General features: G+C 41.0%; 1 protein-coding gene across 3 annotated transcripts in view; it reads right to left on the reverse strand.

Moving 5' to 3' along the window:
• Positions 1-2,908: 2,908 nt before the first annotated feature.
• Positions 2,909-15,941, reverse strand: part of LOC122439222 — a 43,189-nt gene continuing 30,156 nt past the window's right edge. For all 3 annotated transcript variants that reach the window (XM_043464313.1, XM_043464310.1, XM_043464312.1), the window contains one exon: positions 2,909-3,072. In XM_043464313.1, the coding sequence (XP_043320248.1) occupies positions 2,945-3,072 (128 nt within the window). In that variant the 3' untranslated portion in view covers positions 2,909-2,944. The remainder of the gene's footprint in view (positions 3,073-15,941) is intronic.

The raw sequence follows: 15,941 nt of genomic DNA on the forward strand, positions 1-15,941 counted from the left end.
ATAGATAATAACCAACCAAGTAGTATTGAGTATTCCTCACCCCCAGAACAGATCATGGTTTTGAAATACCATTTCCTTGTTAAAGAAACTAAAGAGACTTGGACAAATGGTTGATTCCAGGTCCAGAACAAGAAGTACACAAGATAAGCCTAGAACATCTTGTAATGCTAGAAAGCCAAGAATCTAGAAGAACTACAAGGGTCATGACTAAAGGACTTGAAGGTCAACTTGAAAGGGCTACCACCAGTCAAAGATGGGACAATTATTTTTTAAGATGCGACAATCTTAACTTCAATAATAACAATAACTGCAAAGGGTTAAAATGTATCCTATATGTTTAAAAATCATAATTTCATAATGATACCAAAAAATTATTTGGTTACACTTGGAGAATTATATAGCATAGAATATTATCTTGAAAAGTAGTGAATTAAAGAGAAAAATTTATCTTTCTTGTATGATTTATACCAATAGGTATAGAAGTGGAAATGCCTCTTTATAAAAAGTATTCCAACTAATAAAAAAAGAAATGATTGTTTTAGAATATCACATTTGTAACTCCCAATGAAGTAATGGACTTAACGGATTTGGGCATTGAGCATCAACAGTTGCTAATATCACAAAAGACAAATTAGACATGAGGTTCCTCTTGATGAAGGAATATACCATCTCCTGCCAAAGGGAACAAACCTGGATCTGACCAAGCCTCTCAACCAGTTAACCCAAAGCTCTGAGGACAGAGAAGCAGGGAAAATAGCACCACAAGTTCGCAAACAGCGATGTGCAGACTAGGAGAAACTACAAGTCAAACATCCAGCACCTTTAACAGATTGTGAATTGTAAAATGAAGGAAGGATGAGACTAAATCATAATGTCCGGGATGTTCCTTGAGTAATAAAGTTATAGAGAAATGCAGATGAAACTGTTATGAAATCAGCTGGAGGTTGCTTTGCTGGGTGAGGCCAGTGTGACTGAGGTGGGCACAAGGAGGGGGCCATTGGATGACTGCTTTTTTTGCCCAGATGGTGGTTATAGGGTGGCAATTCGTAAAATATATTATGTCATTTGTTGGTTTTCTGTATTTGTGCTTCATTTAACAATAAAAGTAGTTGCAAAAATTTAGTCTATCTGGATTTATTTTGCTTTGGCATTGAGTAGTCATCTAATTTTATTTATTTTTCCCAAATGGCTAGTAGCTTTGTAGAACTTCATAAGAGCCACAGACCCAAGTGACAACTCATATAATACATTCAAAAGACAGTTACTTTTTCTTAATTGTTAATGAAGTTGAACATAGAGAAAAGGCCTTCATGATGTAGGTTTAAAACTCAGGTAGAATGGACATATGCCCAAGGGAAATAAAAAGTACTTATCACTACCAAAAGTCATGTGCTAAAATGCTCTCACAACTTTAGTCTCAAAAGCCAAAAACTGGAAACCACCCGACTGTTCATCAACAGTGGGATGAGTAAATAATTGTGGCATATCATGAGTGTCAAAAATGATACCAACTTACTACACCAACAACATAAATAGATGCAGGATTCCCCAATGGCTCGACAGTGAAGAATTCACCTGCCAATGCAAGAGACATAGGTTCCACCCCTAGTCCAGAAAGATCTCACATGCTGAAGAGCAGCTAAGCTGGTGAACCATAACTATTGAGTCTGTGCTCGAGAGCACTGAAGCCAAACTCTGAACCTGGGGGCCACAGAGCCGGTGCTCCACAACAAGAGAAACCACCTTAATGAGAAACCCACACACTGCAGCTAAGAGTAGCTCCACTTGCAGCAACCAGAGAAGACCCAGCACAGCAACGAAGACCCAGTGCAGACAAAAATAAATAAGTAAATAAATAAAATTCTTTTAAACAAATATGAATAGATCCTACAAACACAGAACTGAGAGAATGGTGATGCTGTCTAAATGAAGTTCAAGAACAGGTCATAATAACTGTATTTAATGCATTAAATTTAAAATACACTTAAAATTTAAATTTAAAAAGTAAGTAGCATGGGAAAAATAGGTAGAAAAGTCAGGAGGAAGTAGGACATCTAGGTAAAGCATTAAGCATGGGGAATATTTGATGCCAGTTTAGTAGTTCTCAGCTAAATATAAAACCAGCCCAAGGCTCACAGTTGAAGCTCTGGGCAGGGCAGGAGTGGCCAGTGAGAGTGACAATTCTGAGTACAGAGTGCAGAGCTGGAAAGGGACCTCAGCAATCTTCTGGCCCAGAGTCTCCAAACTCAGTGCTGGGGACCCAAAAGCTACAAACATTCTTCAGCAGAGGTAGGAGGAGTGAGGAAGAAGAGGGCAGGGAAGACCCACAAGAATCCTGAGTGCCACTGAGAAAGGCCCACAGGGCACACAGTGGGAAAAACAGCCCCTTTCCTGTGTGAGGTCTGGTGGTAAATAGCACTGACCAAACAAGAAATCAAAGAAGCAGTCCAGCCAAGAAGTGTACAGCTGTGAGAACTGCCTCAGTTCTGGGTTGTGTGGCTGGAGCCCCAAGATGAGTAAGCAGGTTGGTCTACTCTCCCACTTCTCTGGGGTCTCTCCTCCCTCACCCTCTTCTTCTCGTGGAACCAAGAGTAACCCAGAGACTCCAAGACTGACCAAAACTCACACTGAAATGCAAGTTGCCCCTAACTTGTGAGTCACTGTGGGTCATCTCCTCTCACATGATGCTTCTGATGCTGGGAGCAAGGATGACATTCAGAAAGGCCAGGAACCAGGCTCCGCTGTCTCCACCATTTCTAGCTGCATGGTGTGGCCTTGGAGGTTGACTTGGCATCTCTAAGCCTTGCTTTGATCATCTATAAAACTGAAGCAATAGCACTGTACTGTGAGATGAATTATACTATGTAAAGTACAGAACTGGCTCAAAAAGAGGGCCCAACCTCTGTGACTACTCGTACTGGAGCCAAAGCCTTGGGCTTCCAATTCACTTGCTTCTTGCACAACTGTGAGTCAGCTCTGCCCCTCCCTGACCCAGGTCAGGCTCCATCGTCACTTTTCCTCTTCTCCACTGCCCAGGACCACTCTGTGCGGAAACTTCTCCCTCAGAAACTCCTGCATACAGAAGGAAAATGAGCTTAATTATGAGGATGACTGGAGAGGCAAGAGGTGTGATTTACTGAAAGTTTGTCTCTGCCAAATTCATATGCTGAAGTCTTGACCCACAATGTGCTGTTGTTCAGAGCTGGAGCCTTCAGAAGGTAGTAGGTTTAGATGAGATCATGAGGCAGGAGCCCCTGGATGGGAATAGTGCCTGTAGAAGAAGAGGAAGAAAACAGATCCCTCTCTTCCTTCATTGTGTGAGGACATGTCAGGCAGGTGGCTGTCTGCAAGTCAGGGAGGACCCGAGCGTCCTGAGGACCCACATCTCAGCAGGGTGAGAACAGACCTCAGAACTTCCGTTTCAAACCCAGCTTCTGCCACAGGCCTCAGTCTTTAGCAATGCAGACTGCAGAAGACTATCTTCACATCTTTATTTGGAATTCAGTTCAACATTTCTCATATGCTTTTTCTGAGCCAGACACCAGGCTAAGGGCTGGAGCTTCTACAACAAAATGTGAGGTTTGTTGATCTGAAATAAATAGACTGCCATTTATTTCTCCAGCAAAGACGGGTCTATTTGGGTTCAACAAAGAATTACAATTCAGGGTCTGCAACCATGGCAAGCCACATGCAAGTCTCTCTTGCACAGTAAAGGAAGGAGAATGCTTTTATAGAGTGAAAAAGGAAGCTGGAAGGGTTATCCTAAGCCAAGAGTTCCAGGGTTGTTGACTCAGTCTTTACCAGAAAAACCATCTCTTCATCCCACCTGGGCTCTGCTATCATTGCAAGGTATGAGAGCTCCCCCTTCTGGTCTCCCAATCCTATTTAAATGAGATTGCTGTTGATTGATTTTTTTGTATTTGCCCCTTTGAAGCAAGAACTTTCTTTGAAAGCAGAACTGGTCAAAAATCAGGTTTTTTGGTTTCAGCGACTTTTCATCTCAATATCAAGAAGGACCTTTGCTGCTAGTAGTGTCTCAAATTTAAGGGAAATGGCACGTTTTGGAGACCTATTAAGGTCACATCCAAATAACGAGGAGGGGTAGGAGAGAGAAGTCTCAAGAAGGTTTTACCTAAAGACTATTATCTGTTATCAAGATCACAGATATTGAAGATCATATGAAGTGTTATGTATCATCAGAGGTTGGGCAACAAACTTCCAACAGGCCTGGTCCAGATATCTTAGAAAAGTAGTCTCATCAGATGTCATCTACTTCAGTTTGAGGAAATCTATACTTTTAGGTCACCAGACAATATGTAGATTCAGTCAGAGTTTGGCACTTTTTTAAGGTATATCACATGAATCCAAGAGTCTATTCCTTGGAGTTTGGCAGCACAAGGGTTGGTTAGTAGTACCTGATTGGAGTCTTTCCAGTGAGGTTAAGTAGAGTTCTTCTGGATGGGACTTTTGCAATATGAAATATCTAGGTTGCAAAGTATAATATGATGCTTAAGGCCTTCATTTCCCAAGAGCTCACTGTGAAAAAACTGCTCTACCAAAAAATGGGCTTCCCTGGTAGCTCAGATGGTAAAGAATCTGCCTGCGATGCAGGAGACCCAGGTTTGATCCCTGAGTCTGGAAGTTCCCATGGAGAGAGGTTGGCTACTCACTCCAGTATTCTTGCCTGGAGAATTCCATGGACAGAAGCTATATGACATGTGACCATGGGGTCACAATGAGTCAGACACGACTGAATGACTAACTACTGCACGTCGCCAAAAAAATGGTTATTTTTTAATAGAAGCAATTAGGTATTTGTAGCATTGAAGGATCTCTCCTTTCATCATCTGTCAGTCAAAAGAAGCACAATCCAATTGCATTGGGCGTTCTATGACTATCTCAAAGGATGACAGTTTATAGATTATAAGAAGAGTGATGTTGACATTTAGAAGGACCAATGTTAATGCTTTTAGCAAGGGTATTGGAAAGGCCTCTATGAATTTTTGCTGACTGAATTTTAATAATGCCATTAGTGCATTCAACTAAACCAGATAACTGAGGATGATAAGTACAGCTGAAGTGTTGTAAGATCTGCCAAATAGCACAGTTTGTTAAAGTACTTAACCAGAAAATTAGGTTTTACTCCTCAATCACTATGCAGTTTGAGAGGAGTTTCCCAGGTAAACAGAAATTTTCCCGAAGGACTTTAGCTACAGAAGAGGTCATAGCCTGTCTCCAAGAGAAGACTTCAGTCAAATGTGAAAACACACAGACCATGACTAAAACATATTTATATTCATGAGATGAAGGAAGCTGAATGGAATCCATTTGCCAAAACTTGAATTGTCCATTGGGCCAATTAAAATGTCCTGGAGCAGTATGAACATGTTTCTCTGGGTTGTATTTTATATAAGTGGGGCAAGTGAGGTAGGTATTTTCTGTGACCTTGTTCATTTCCCCTCATCAACACTGATTCCTGAGTGATATCATGTTGTCAGTAGACCAATGGCTTAATGTGTGTACAGTGGTGAACATTGGGGATTTTAGAATCTCTGGTAGGACTGAGTTATTATTTGACCTCAACTGAGAAAATTTGATCAGGTCAACATTTGTTCAATTTCCAATCTTGTTTTTCCCTTCCTTGGGTCCATTGTTGAGCTTCTCTAACCAGTGTTTCTTTTTTAATGTTTATTTGGCTGTCTTGGGTCTTAGTTGTAGCATATGAGATCTTTGCTGTGACATGTGGGATCCTTCACTGTTGCATACAGACTCTCCAGCTGTGGTGCTCAGGCTCAGTAGTTGTGTTCCATGGGCTCCAGATTCTGCAGGATTCAGTAGTTGCAGCATGTCGACTCTCTAGTTGTGGTGTGTGGGCTTAGTTGCTCTGAGGCATATGGAATCTTAGTTCCCTGACCAGGGATCAAACCCGAGTCCCCTGCATTGTAAGTTGGATTCTTAACCACTGGACCACCTGGGAAGTCCCTCTAGTCAGTTTTTCTAAGTTATCATTTGGGGAAATAGGGCTTCCCCGGTGGCTCAGATAGTAAAGACTCCACCTGCAATGCAGGAGACCTGGGTTCAATTCCTGGGTTGGGAGGATCCCCTGGAGAAGGAAACAGAAACCCACTCCAGTATTCTTGCCTGGAGAATTCCATGGACAAAGGAGCCTGGTGGGCTCCAGCCCATAGGGTTGAAAAGAGTTGGACACGACTGAGTGACCATCACTTTCCTTTGGCCTGTGACAGAGGTTTGACTACTGCTGGTCCCATTAAAGGCAGCATTCCTTGCCAAAATGTCAGCAAAGTGATTTCCCTTAGCTTCCAATATGTCAAGTTTAGAATGCCCCAGAATCTTAATAATTGTGAAAGTGGCAGGTTAAAGTATTGCATCTAATACTTCCTGAAGATGGGGACCATTTAAAATTTTATTTCCACTAGAAGAAAAGAAACCATACTGCTTTCACAGCATTCCAAAATCATGAGCTATGCAGAAAGCATGTCTACTATCAGTATAAACATTGGCAGCTTTGTCCTTGGCTAAAGTACAAGCCTGTGTAAGAGCATATACCCACCTCAGCCTGTTGAACAGAAGTAGCCATAGTAAAGACGCTGTCTTAACAACATCAAAAGGAGTTGCAAGAGGATCTGTTGTGTAGTCGCTAAGTCATGTTCAACTCTTTGCGACCCCATGGACTGTAGCCCACCAGACTCCTTGGTCCATAGAGTTCCTGTATACCCAGCACGATATTTACCTTAGTCTCCTTTCAAATACGAACCATTGGTGAACCATGAGAAGTCAGTGTTACTCAAAGACATATCTAAACATCATCATGGGGAATCAGAAAGTGATCCATCAGCATTAAACAATCATGAGGGACATCAGATAGTGGGAGGAGAGTATCAGGGTTAAGGATATTAGAACATAAAGTAGTTAGGTAAAGAGGGTTATCAATAGGACTTCATATGAGGTGAGGCAGCTGACTGAGAAATGTTGAGTGTGATGAGAATTCTAGAGAACTTTGACTGAATGAGATGCAAAAATGGTTAAAGGGGATCCCACAATGATTTTCTCAGAGGTCTTAACCAAAAAGGTAGTATCCATAATGGCACTCAAGGCAAGGAGGGTATCCGTGTGCCATTGGTTCAGTTGCTGACATTAATACCCTAAAAGCTGATGGTGGTCCCCTGTAGGGTGAGTACCAACTCACTGTTGGGTGAGTACCCCAAGGGCATACCCTTCCTTTTCACAGACAAATGGTAAAAGGGAATCTGATAACTGTGATGCCCAATTCATCAAACTCTGCTTTAAGGCCTTGAAAACCATGTTGTCAGGTTCTTTTCATAAAATTGGGACGCGTTCTTATTCTTTAGTAAAACATAAGTGGCTTATGCTTTAAGTCTCTTGAAGCTTGACCATAAGAGAAAAATTTGTAATTCAATTCTAGCAATAAACAGCTAGTCTGAGAAAACTTCCCAGTTGGTACTTAGTACAGGGTTTTGGAAAACATTATTGTTGCTGTTCAGACATTTCTCCAAAGAAGACATACAGATAGCTAACCAACTCATGAAAAAATGCTCAACGTCACTCATCATTAGAGAAATACAAATCAAAACTACAATGAAGTATCACCTCACACCAGTCAGAATGGCCATCATTAAAAAATCTACAAACAATAAATGCTGGAGAGGCTGTGGAGAAAAGGAAAACCTCGTACACTGTTGGTGGGAATGCAAACTGATACAGCTACTATGGAGGACAGTATGAAGATTCCTTTAAAAAACTAGGAATAAAATTACCATACGACCTAATAATTCCACTACTGGGCATATATCCTGAGAAAACCATAACTGAAAATGACACATAATGACATACATACATCAATGTTCACTGCAGCGCTATTTACAATAGCTAGGACATGGAAGCAACCTAGATATCCATTGCCAGATGAATGGATAAAGAGGCGGCAGTACATATATACAATGTATATTATACATGTTTTACATAAAAAGGAATGAATTTGAGTCAGTTCTAGTGAGGTAGATGAACCTAGAGCCTGTTATACAGAGTGAAGTGAGTCATAAAGAGAAAAAAAATCACATATTAACACATATATATATGGAATCTAGAAAGATGGTATTGATGAACCTATTTGCAGGGAAGCAATGGAGATGATTGCCTCCTCCTTTCTAGAATGAAAAACACTAGATATCTCTTCAAGAAAATTGGAGATACCAAGGGAACATTTCATGCAAAGATGGGCACAATAAAGGACAGAAACAGTATGGACTTAACAGAAGCAGAAGATAATAAGAAGAGGTGGCAAAAATACATAAAAGAACTATACAGGATCTTAATGACCCAGATAACCATGATGGTGTGATTACTCACCTAGAGCCAGACATCCTGGAATGTGAAGTCAAGTGGGCCTTAGGAAACATCACTACAAACAAAGCTAGTGGAGGTGACGGAATTCCAGTTGAGCAATTTCATATCATAAAATATGATGCTAATCAATATGCCAGCAAATCCTAGAGTGCTGCACTCAATATACCAGCAAATTTGGAAAACTCAGCAGTGCCCACAGGACTGGAAAAGGTCAGTTTTCATTCCAATCCCAAAGAAGGGCAATGCCAAAGAATGTTCAAACTACCACAAAATTGCACTCATCTCACATAATGCTCAAAATTCGCCAAGCTAGGCTTCAACAGTACATGAACTGAGAACTTCCAGATGTTCAAGTTGGATTTAGAAAAGGCAGAGGAACCAGAGATCATACTGATAACATCTGTTGGATCACTGAAAAAGCAAGAGAATTACAGAAAAACATTTACTTCTGCTTCATTGACTACCCTAAAGTCTTTGTGTGGATCACAACAAACTGTGGAAAATTCCTCAAGAGATGGGAATATCAGACAACATTACCTGCCTCCTGAGAAATCTGTATGCAGGTCAAGAAGCAACAGTTAGAACCAGACACGGAACAAAGGATTAATTCCAAATTGGGAAAGGAGTACATCAAGCCTGTATATTGTCACCTTGCTTATATGCAGAGTACATCATGTGAAATGCCAGGCTGGATGAAGCATAAGCTGGAATCAAGATTGCCAGGAGAAATATCAATAACCTCAGATATGTAGATGACACTACTCTTATGGCAGAAAGTGAAAAAGAACTAAAGAACCTCCTGATTAAAGTGAAAGAGGAGAATGAAAAGTTGGCTTAAAACTCAACATTCAAAAAACGAAGATCATGGCATCTGGTACCATCACTCATGGCAGATAGATGGGGACACAATGCAAACAGTGAGAATTTATTTTCTTGGGCTCCAAAATCACTGCAGATGGTAACTGCAGCCATGAAATTAAAAGACACTTGCTCCTTGGAAGAAACGCTATGACAAACCTAAACAGCATATTAAAAAGTAGAGACATTAACTATGCCAACAAAGGTCCATCTAGTTCAAGCTGTGGTTTTTCCAGTAGTCATGTATGGATGTGAGAATTGGACCATAAAGAAAGCTGAGAGCTGAAGAAGTGATGCTTTTGAACTGTGGTGTTGGAGAAGACTCTTGAGAATCCCTTGGACTGCAAGGAAATCAAGCCAGTCAATACTAAAGGAAATCAGTCCTGAATATTCATTGGAAGGACTGGTGCTGAAGCTGAAGCACCAATACTTCAGGCATCTGATGCAAAGAACTGACTCATTAGAAAAAACCCTGATGCTGGGAAAGACTGAAGGCAGGAGCAGAAGGGGGTGACAGAAGATGAGATGGTTGGATGGCAACACTAACTCAATGGAGATGAGTTTGAGCAAGCTCCAGGAGTTGGTGATGGACAGGGAAGCCTGGCATTCTGTAGTCCATAGGGTTGAAAGAGTCAGACATGACTGAAGGACTGAACTGAACTGAACTGAATGGAGATGCAGACATAAAGAACAGACTTGTGGACACAGTGGAGGAAGGGGAGAGTGGGACGAATTGAGAGTCTATCATTGAAACATATGCTTTACCATATGTAAAACAGATAACCAGTGAAAACTTGCTGTATGATGCACGGAGCTCAATCCCAGTGCTCTGTGACAACTTAGATGGGGTGGAAGGTGGGAGGAAGTTTCAAGAGCGAGGACACATTTGTATGTCCATGGCCAATTCATGTTGATGTACAGCAGAAACCAACATAATATTGTAATGCAACTATCCTTCAATTAAAAATAAATAAACTTTTAAAAACTGAATAGTGTTGCAATGTTTTTTAAGTGTTGATCTAAATTACTTTGTCCAAGGATTATAAGAGACTATTATGAACAACTATATGGCAATAAAATGGACAACCTGGACGAAATGGACAAATTCTTAGAAAAGTTCAATCTTCCAAGACTGAACCAGGAAGAAATAGAAATTATGAACAACCCAGTTACAAGCACTGAATTGAAGCTGTGATCAAAAATCTAAAAATCAAAAGCCCAGGACCAGATGGCTTCACAGGAGAATTCTATCAAAAATTTAGAGAAGAGCTAATGCCTATCCTTCTAAAACTCAAAAAATTGCAGAGGAAGGAACACTTCCAAACTCATTCTATGAGGCCACCATCACCCTGATACCAAGACCAGACAAAGACAACACAAGAAAAGAAAACTACAGGCCAATACCACTGATGAACATAGATGCAAAAATCCTCAACAAAATTTTAGCAAACAGAATTCAGCAACACATCAAAAAGCTCACACACCATGATCAAGTTGGGTTTATTCCAGGGATGCAAGGATTCTTCATTATACACAAATCAATCAATGTGATATACCAAATTAACAAATTGAAAGATAACCATATAGTAATCTCAATAGATGCAGAAAAAGGCCTTTTGAAAATTCAGCACTCATTTATAATTAAAACTCTTCAAAAAATGGGCATAGAAGGAACCTACCTCAACATAGTAAAGTCCATATTTGATAAGCCTACAGCAAACATTATTCTCAATGGTGAAAAAGCTGAAAGCATTCCCCTGTAGATCAGGAACAAGACAAGGGTGTCCACTTTCACCACTGTTATTCAACATAGTTCTGGAAGTCCTAGCTTCAGCAATCAGAGAAGAAAAAGAAATAAAAGGAATCCAGATCAGAAAAGAAGAAATAAAGCTCTCACCATTTGCAGATGACATGATACTGTACGTAAAAAACCCTAAAGATAGTATCAGAAAATTACTAGAGCTAATCAGTGAATTTATCAAAGTTGTAGGATACAAAATCAGTACGCAGAAATTACTTGCATTTCTATATACTAACAATGAAAAATCAGAAAGAGAAATTAAGGAATCAATCCCATTCACCATTGCAACAAAAAGAATTAAATATCTAGGAATAAAGTTACCGAAGGAGACAAAAGAACTATACACAGAAAATTATAAGACATTAATGAAAGAGATCAAAGATGACATAAACAGATGGAATGATATTCCATGTTCCTGGGTAGGAAGAATCAATATTGTGAAAATGACTATACTACCAAATGCAATCTGCAGATCCAGTGCGGTCCCTATCAAATTATCAGTGACATTTTTCACAGAACTAAAACAAAAAATTTCACAATTCATATGGAAACTGAAAAGACCCCGAATAGCCAAAGCAATCTTAAGAAGAATGGAGCTGGAGGAATCAGCCTTCCTGACTTCAGATTATACTACAAAGCTACAATACTTTACAATACAATACTACAATCATCAAGATAGTATGGTACTGGCACAAAAACAGATATATAGACCAATGGAACAAGATAGATAGCCCAGAAATAAACCCATGTACCTATGGGTACCTTATTTTTGACAAAGGAGGCAAGAATATAAAATGGGGCAAAGACAGCCTCTTCAATAAATGGTACTGGGAAAACTGGACAGCTACAAGTAAAAGAATGAAATTAGAACACCTCCTAACTCCATACACAAAGATAAACTCAAAATGGATTAAAGCCTAAATGTAAGACTAGAAACTATAAAAATACCCTTAGAGGAAAACATAGGCAGAACACTTGATGCCATAAATCAAAGCAAGATCCTCTATGACCCACCTCCTACAGTAATGGAAATAAAAACAAAAGTAAACAAGTGGGACCTAATTAAACTTTAAAGCTTTTGCTTTAAAAACGGAACGATAAGCAAGGTGAAAAGACAACCCTCAGAATGGGAGAAAATAACAGCAAATGAACAAGTGACAAAGGATTAATTTCCAAAATATACAAGCAGCTCATACAACTCAATGCCAGAAAAACAAACAACCCAATAAAAAAGTGAGAAAAGACCTAAACAGACATTTCTCCAAAGAAGACATACAGATGGCTAACAAACACAAGAAAAGATGGTCAACATTGCTCATTATTAGAGAAATGCAAATCAAAACTACAATGAGATATCACCTCACACCGGTCAGAATGGCCATCATCAAAAAGTCTACAAACAATAAATGCTGGAAAATGTGTGGAGAAAAAGGAATGCTCTTGCACTGTTGGGAATATAAATTGATACAGCCACAATGGAAGATGGTATGGCGATTCCTTTAAAAACTAGGAATAAAAGCACCATATGACCCAACAATCCCACTCCCAGGCATATACCCTGAGGAAACCAAAATTGAAAAAGACATATGTTTCCCATTGTCACTGCAGCACTATTTACAATAGGTAGAACATGGAAGCAACCTAGATGTCCATCAACAGATAAATGGATAAAGAAGTTTTGGTACATAGACACAATGGAATATTACTCAGCCATAAAAAGGAATGTATGTGAGTCAGTTCTAATGAGGTGCATGAACCTAGAACCTATTAAACAGACTTAAGTAAGTCAGAAAGAGATAGATAAATATCTAACATATATATATGGAATCTAAAAAAACAGTACTGAAGAATTTATTTACAGACAAGCAGTGGAGAAACAGACATAGAGAACAGACTTATGGACACAGGGAGAGGGGAGGAGAGGGTAAGACGTATGGAAAGAGTAACACAGAAACTTACATTACCATATGTAAAATAGATAGCCAACGGGAATTTGCTGTGTGGCTCAGGAAACTCAGACAGGGGCTCTGTATCAACCTAGAGGGGTGGGATGGGGAGGGAGATGGGAGGGAGGTTCAAAAGAGGGGGGGATATAGAACAAAATTCTGTAAAGCAACTATCCTTCAATAAAAAATAAATTAACTAAATTACTTTGTCCAAGAGATAATAAAATAACTGATAAGTTGAATAATCATCTAGTAAACTAATTGTGGGAAAGGCTACCCACTCTAGTGGCCTGGCCTGGAGAGTTCCATGGACTGTATAGTCCATGGGGTTGGAAAGAGTCAGCAACTTTCACTTTCATTTTTCATACTAATTTCCACATTTTTATATTTCACATTAGTTGTAAATAGAATACTCTCACATATTATGAAAGAAAGAGTTTGGGAGGAGAGAAAAAGACTCTCCTTTGCCTGGATTCCTCCATGGATTGGGCGATAAACTCCAAAGCTCTGGGTTCATACAGCAGAATTTAGTAGGTGCATCCCATCCATGTGCACTCATCTGTATATCCTATGACCTACATCCAGTCAGAGATTAAAGGAAGGCACATGCTCCCAGGTGTAATAATGAGACAACCACAAACATCTCTGCATTAGCTCCACAAATAAACCCACATACCATGAAACAGACGGGTGGTTGCATAAATCTGCCATCTCTCCATTCAATACAAAAAGCACAACAATTGCCTCCAGCAATAAAGACTTACATCCACAATCAAGCACACGATGGTAAGATAATGTTACTCCTGCTCATCCCAGAGAAATAATTAACTATCACTCCCTCTCTTCACCACCCACACCTAGCCAAACAGAGCTGCTAATCAAGAACCAGAGATACTCAAGTACCTGGGCTCCAAGGAGGGGGTCGTGTGATGGGGAAGGGGGACACTGCATGAAGAACACCTTGTGTTCTGGGAATTCCAAGTGGCAGCCTGGCCAGAGAAGGATGGGCCAAACTGGAGCAAATGTAATGCTGTCTATTTCTGCAGGAGAATCTCAGGTGTGGAAGGTCACTGAGAAATGGGAAGGCCCCCACAACTCAGCTCCCTCTGTCTTGAACGCTCTGAAAATAAAAGCTCCTCTGAGGTCTCAAATTGAATGAATATTTAGAGCTCCCCATTCAACAGGAACTTACTGAGTACTTACAATGTGTCAAGAACTGGGATACAACAGTGACCAAAATGGCATTTCTTGATCTTGTGGAGTTTCCATTTTCTGTAGAGGGAGGTGATAAATATACAGGCTATGAGAAGATGACAAGTACTTTAGAGAAAATAAAGCAGGAGACAGGTGAAGAGTGGAGCAGGTGTGCGGTCATAGAAAGTGTGACTGGGAAGGTAGCCTTTGAGCAAAGATCGCAGAAGGTAAGGACTGCTGGGAAACAAACATAGGGAGGACTATTTCAGACAGAGAGAACAGTTCATCCACAGGCTTAGGCTGGAGCCAGCCTGAGCTATTCAGTGACCTGCAGGAGGCCTGTGTGCTTGAGACTAAAGGCAAAGAGGAGGAGAGTATAGACCAAGTTGAAGAGAAACAGGGGCAGAGCTTTGTGGGCCTTGGAGGGCTCTGTAGGCCCTTACCTTTTTCTCTGATCAAAATGAAGAGGCATGGGGTTAGGGAGGCAAGCAGAGCAGGCCCTTATCTGACTTATATTTGAAAATATCCCCCTGGTAGCCCTGGGGCTTAAAATCAGTACTGACTCCATCAGGCTAGGTGTTCTGAGGCTCAGGAAGGTAGGCAAGCTTGGGGTGAGCCTGGGGAGAAAACTGACCACTGGAGCAACAGGCAGGAAAGTGGAGGAAGGTGGGAAAAATGGCCCTGGGCTCATCTCAGGCTTGGATGAATCAGCACTGAAGGTCACTGATTCAGGATGGGACCACCACCAGAGGCACCAGGAAGGATATTTGTTGCATGGGCACCTGAGTACCACAAACAACATCTCCACCACCACACCTCTCCACTATGCACAGATCCATCACACATACCTCCACCATCCACACCTCCTCCACCATCCACCACCACGCACCTCCATCACTCCACATCTCTACTACGTACACCTCCACCACACACTCCAGGTAGCCACCCAGCATGGCTATTTCACCTAAATTTGGAACCACCCCTCCTATCCCCTCCTTGCTTTTTAAATTCCGATAGGACCCCTGGTATTTGCCTGCCTTATTCACCACTGTATTCACAGGGCCTGTCCTCCTCAGGTAAGCAGGCATTCTTGAGAGTGACAAAATGAAGGAATATGAATGGTGGTGCTATTGTTCAATACAGCTATCTACTATATGCAAACAGGAACTACCCAAAGGCAGGAATTTTTTTTCCTTGTTCTTTTCAGTGATTTAATAAACACTGTTATGTGCCTGCCCTTTGAACCCATGTGTCCAAATCTGGAAAGTACCTGGCATACATATTGCCATTTTGCCCCTCTTTCCCTCCCTTTGTCTCCCCTTCCCTCCTTTCTCATTTCCTCACTTCCTCCCTCCCTCTGTCCCCTTTCTCCTTCCCTCTCTCCTTTCTTCTTCCCTCTAGTCCTCCCTCCCTGTGCCCTTCTCCTTAACCTCCCAGTCCCTCTATCCCCCGCTCCGAGCCTTCACCTCTGCGCACAGAGAACCTCATAGGATACAGGCACAGCCTTGCTGCCTGAGCACCTCAGGGTCAGGAATGGCACTCCACATGGGAGAGGTGGTATTTTAGAATCAATGGAGCCAAGTAGAAAACCTGTGCCAAATATACAAGCTGGTTCGTAGACTATGATAGTTCACTGGCAGTTTTCATTAGAAGTTCAAAGTGTGTGGGGACGTGGATCTTCTCATGTCAAGGCAAAGTGGGGTTCAGAAACAATAGACTGTACATGTGTGATGACCAAGACACACAGCGAACCCAAA

The sequence above is a fragment of the Cervus canadensis genome, chromosome 4 (assembly GCF_019320065.1).
Source record: "Cervus canadensis isolate Bull #8, Minnesota chromosome 4, ASM1932006v1, whole genome shotgun sequence".
Classification (NCBI taxonomy): Eukaryota; Metazoa; Chordata; class Mammalia; order Artiodactyla; family Cervidae; genus Cervus; species Cervus canadensis.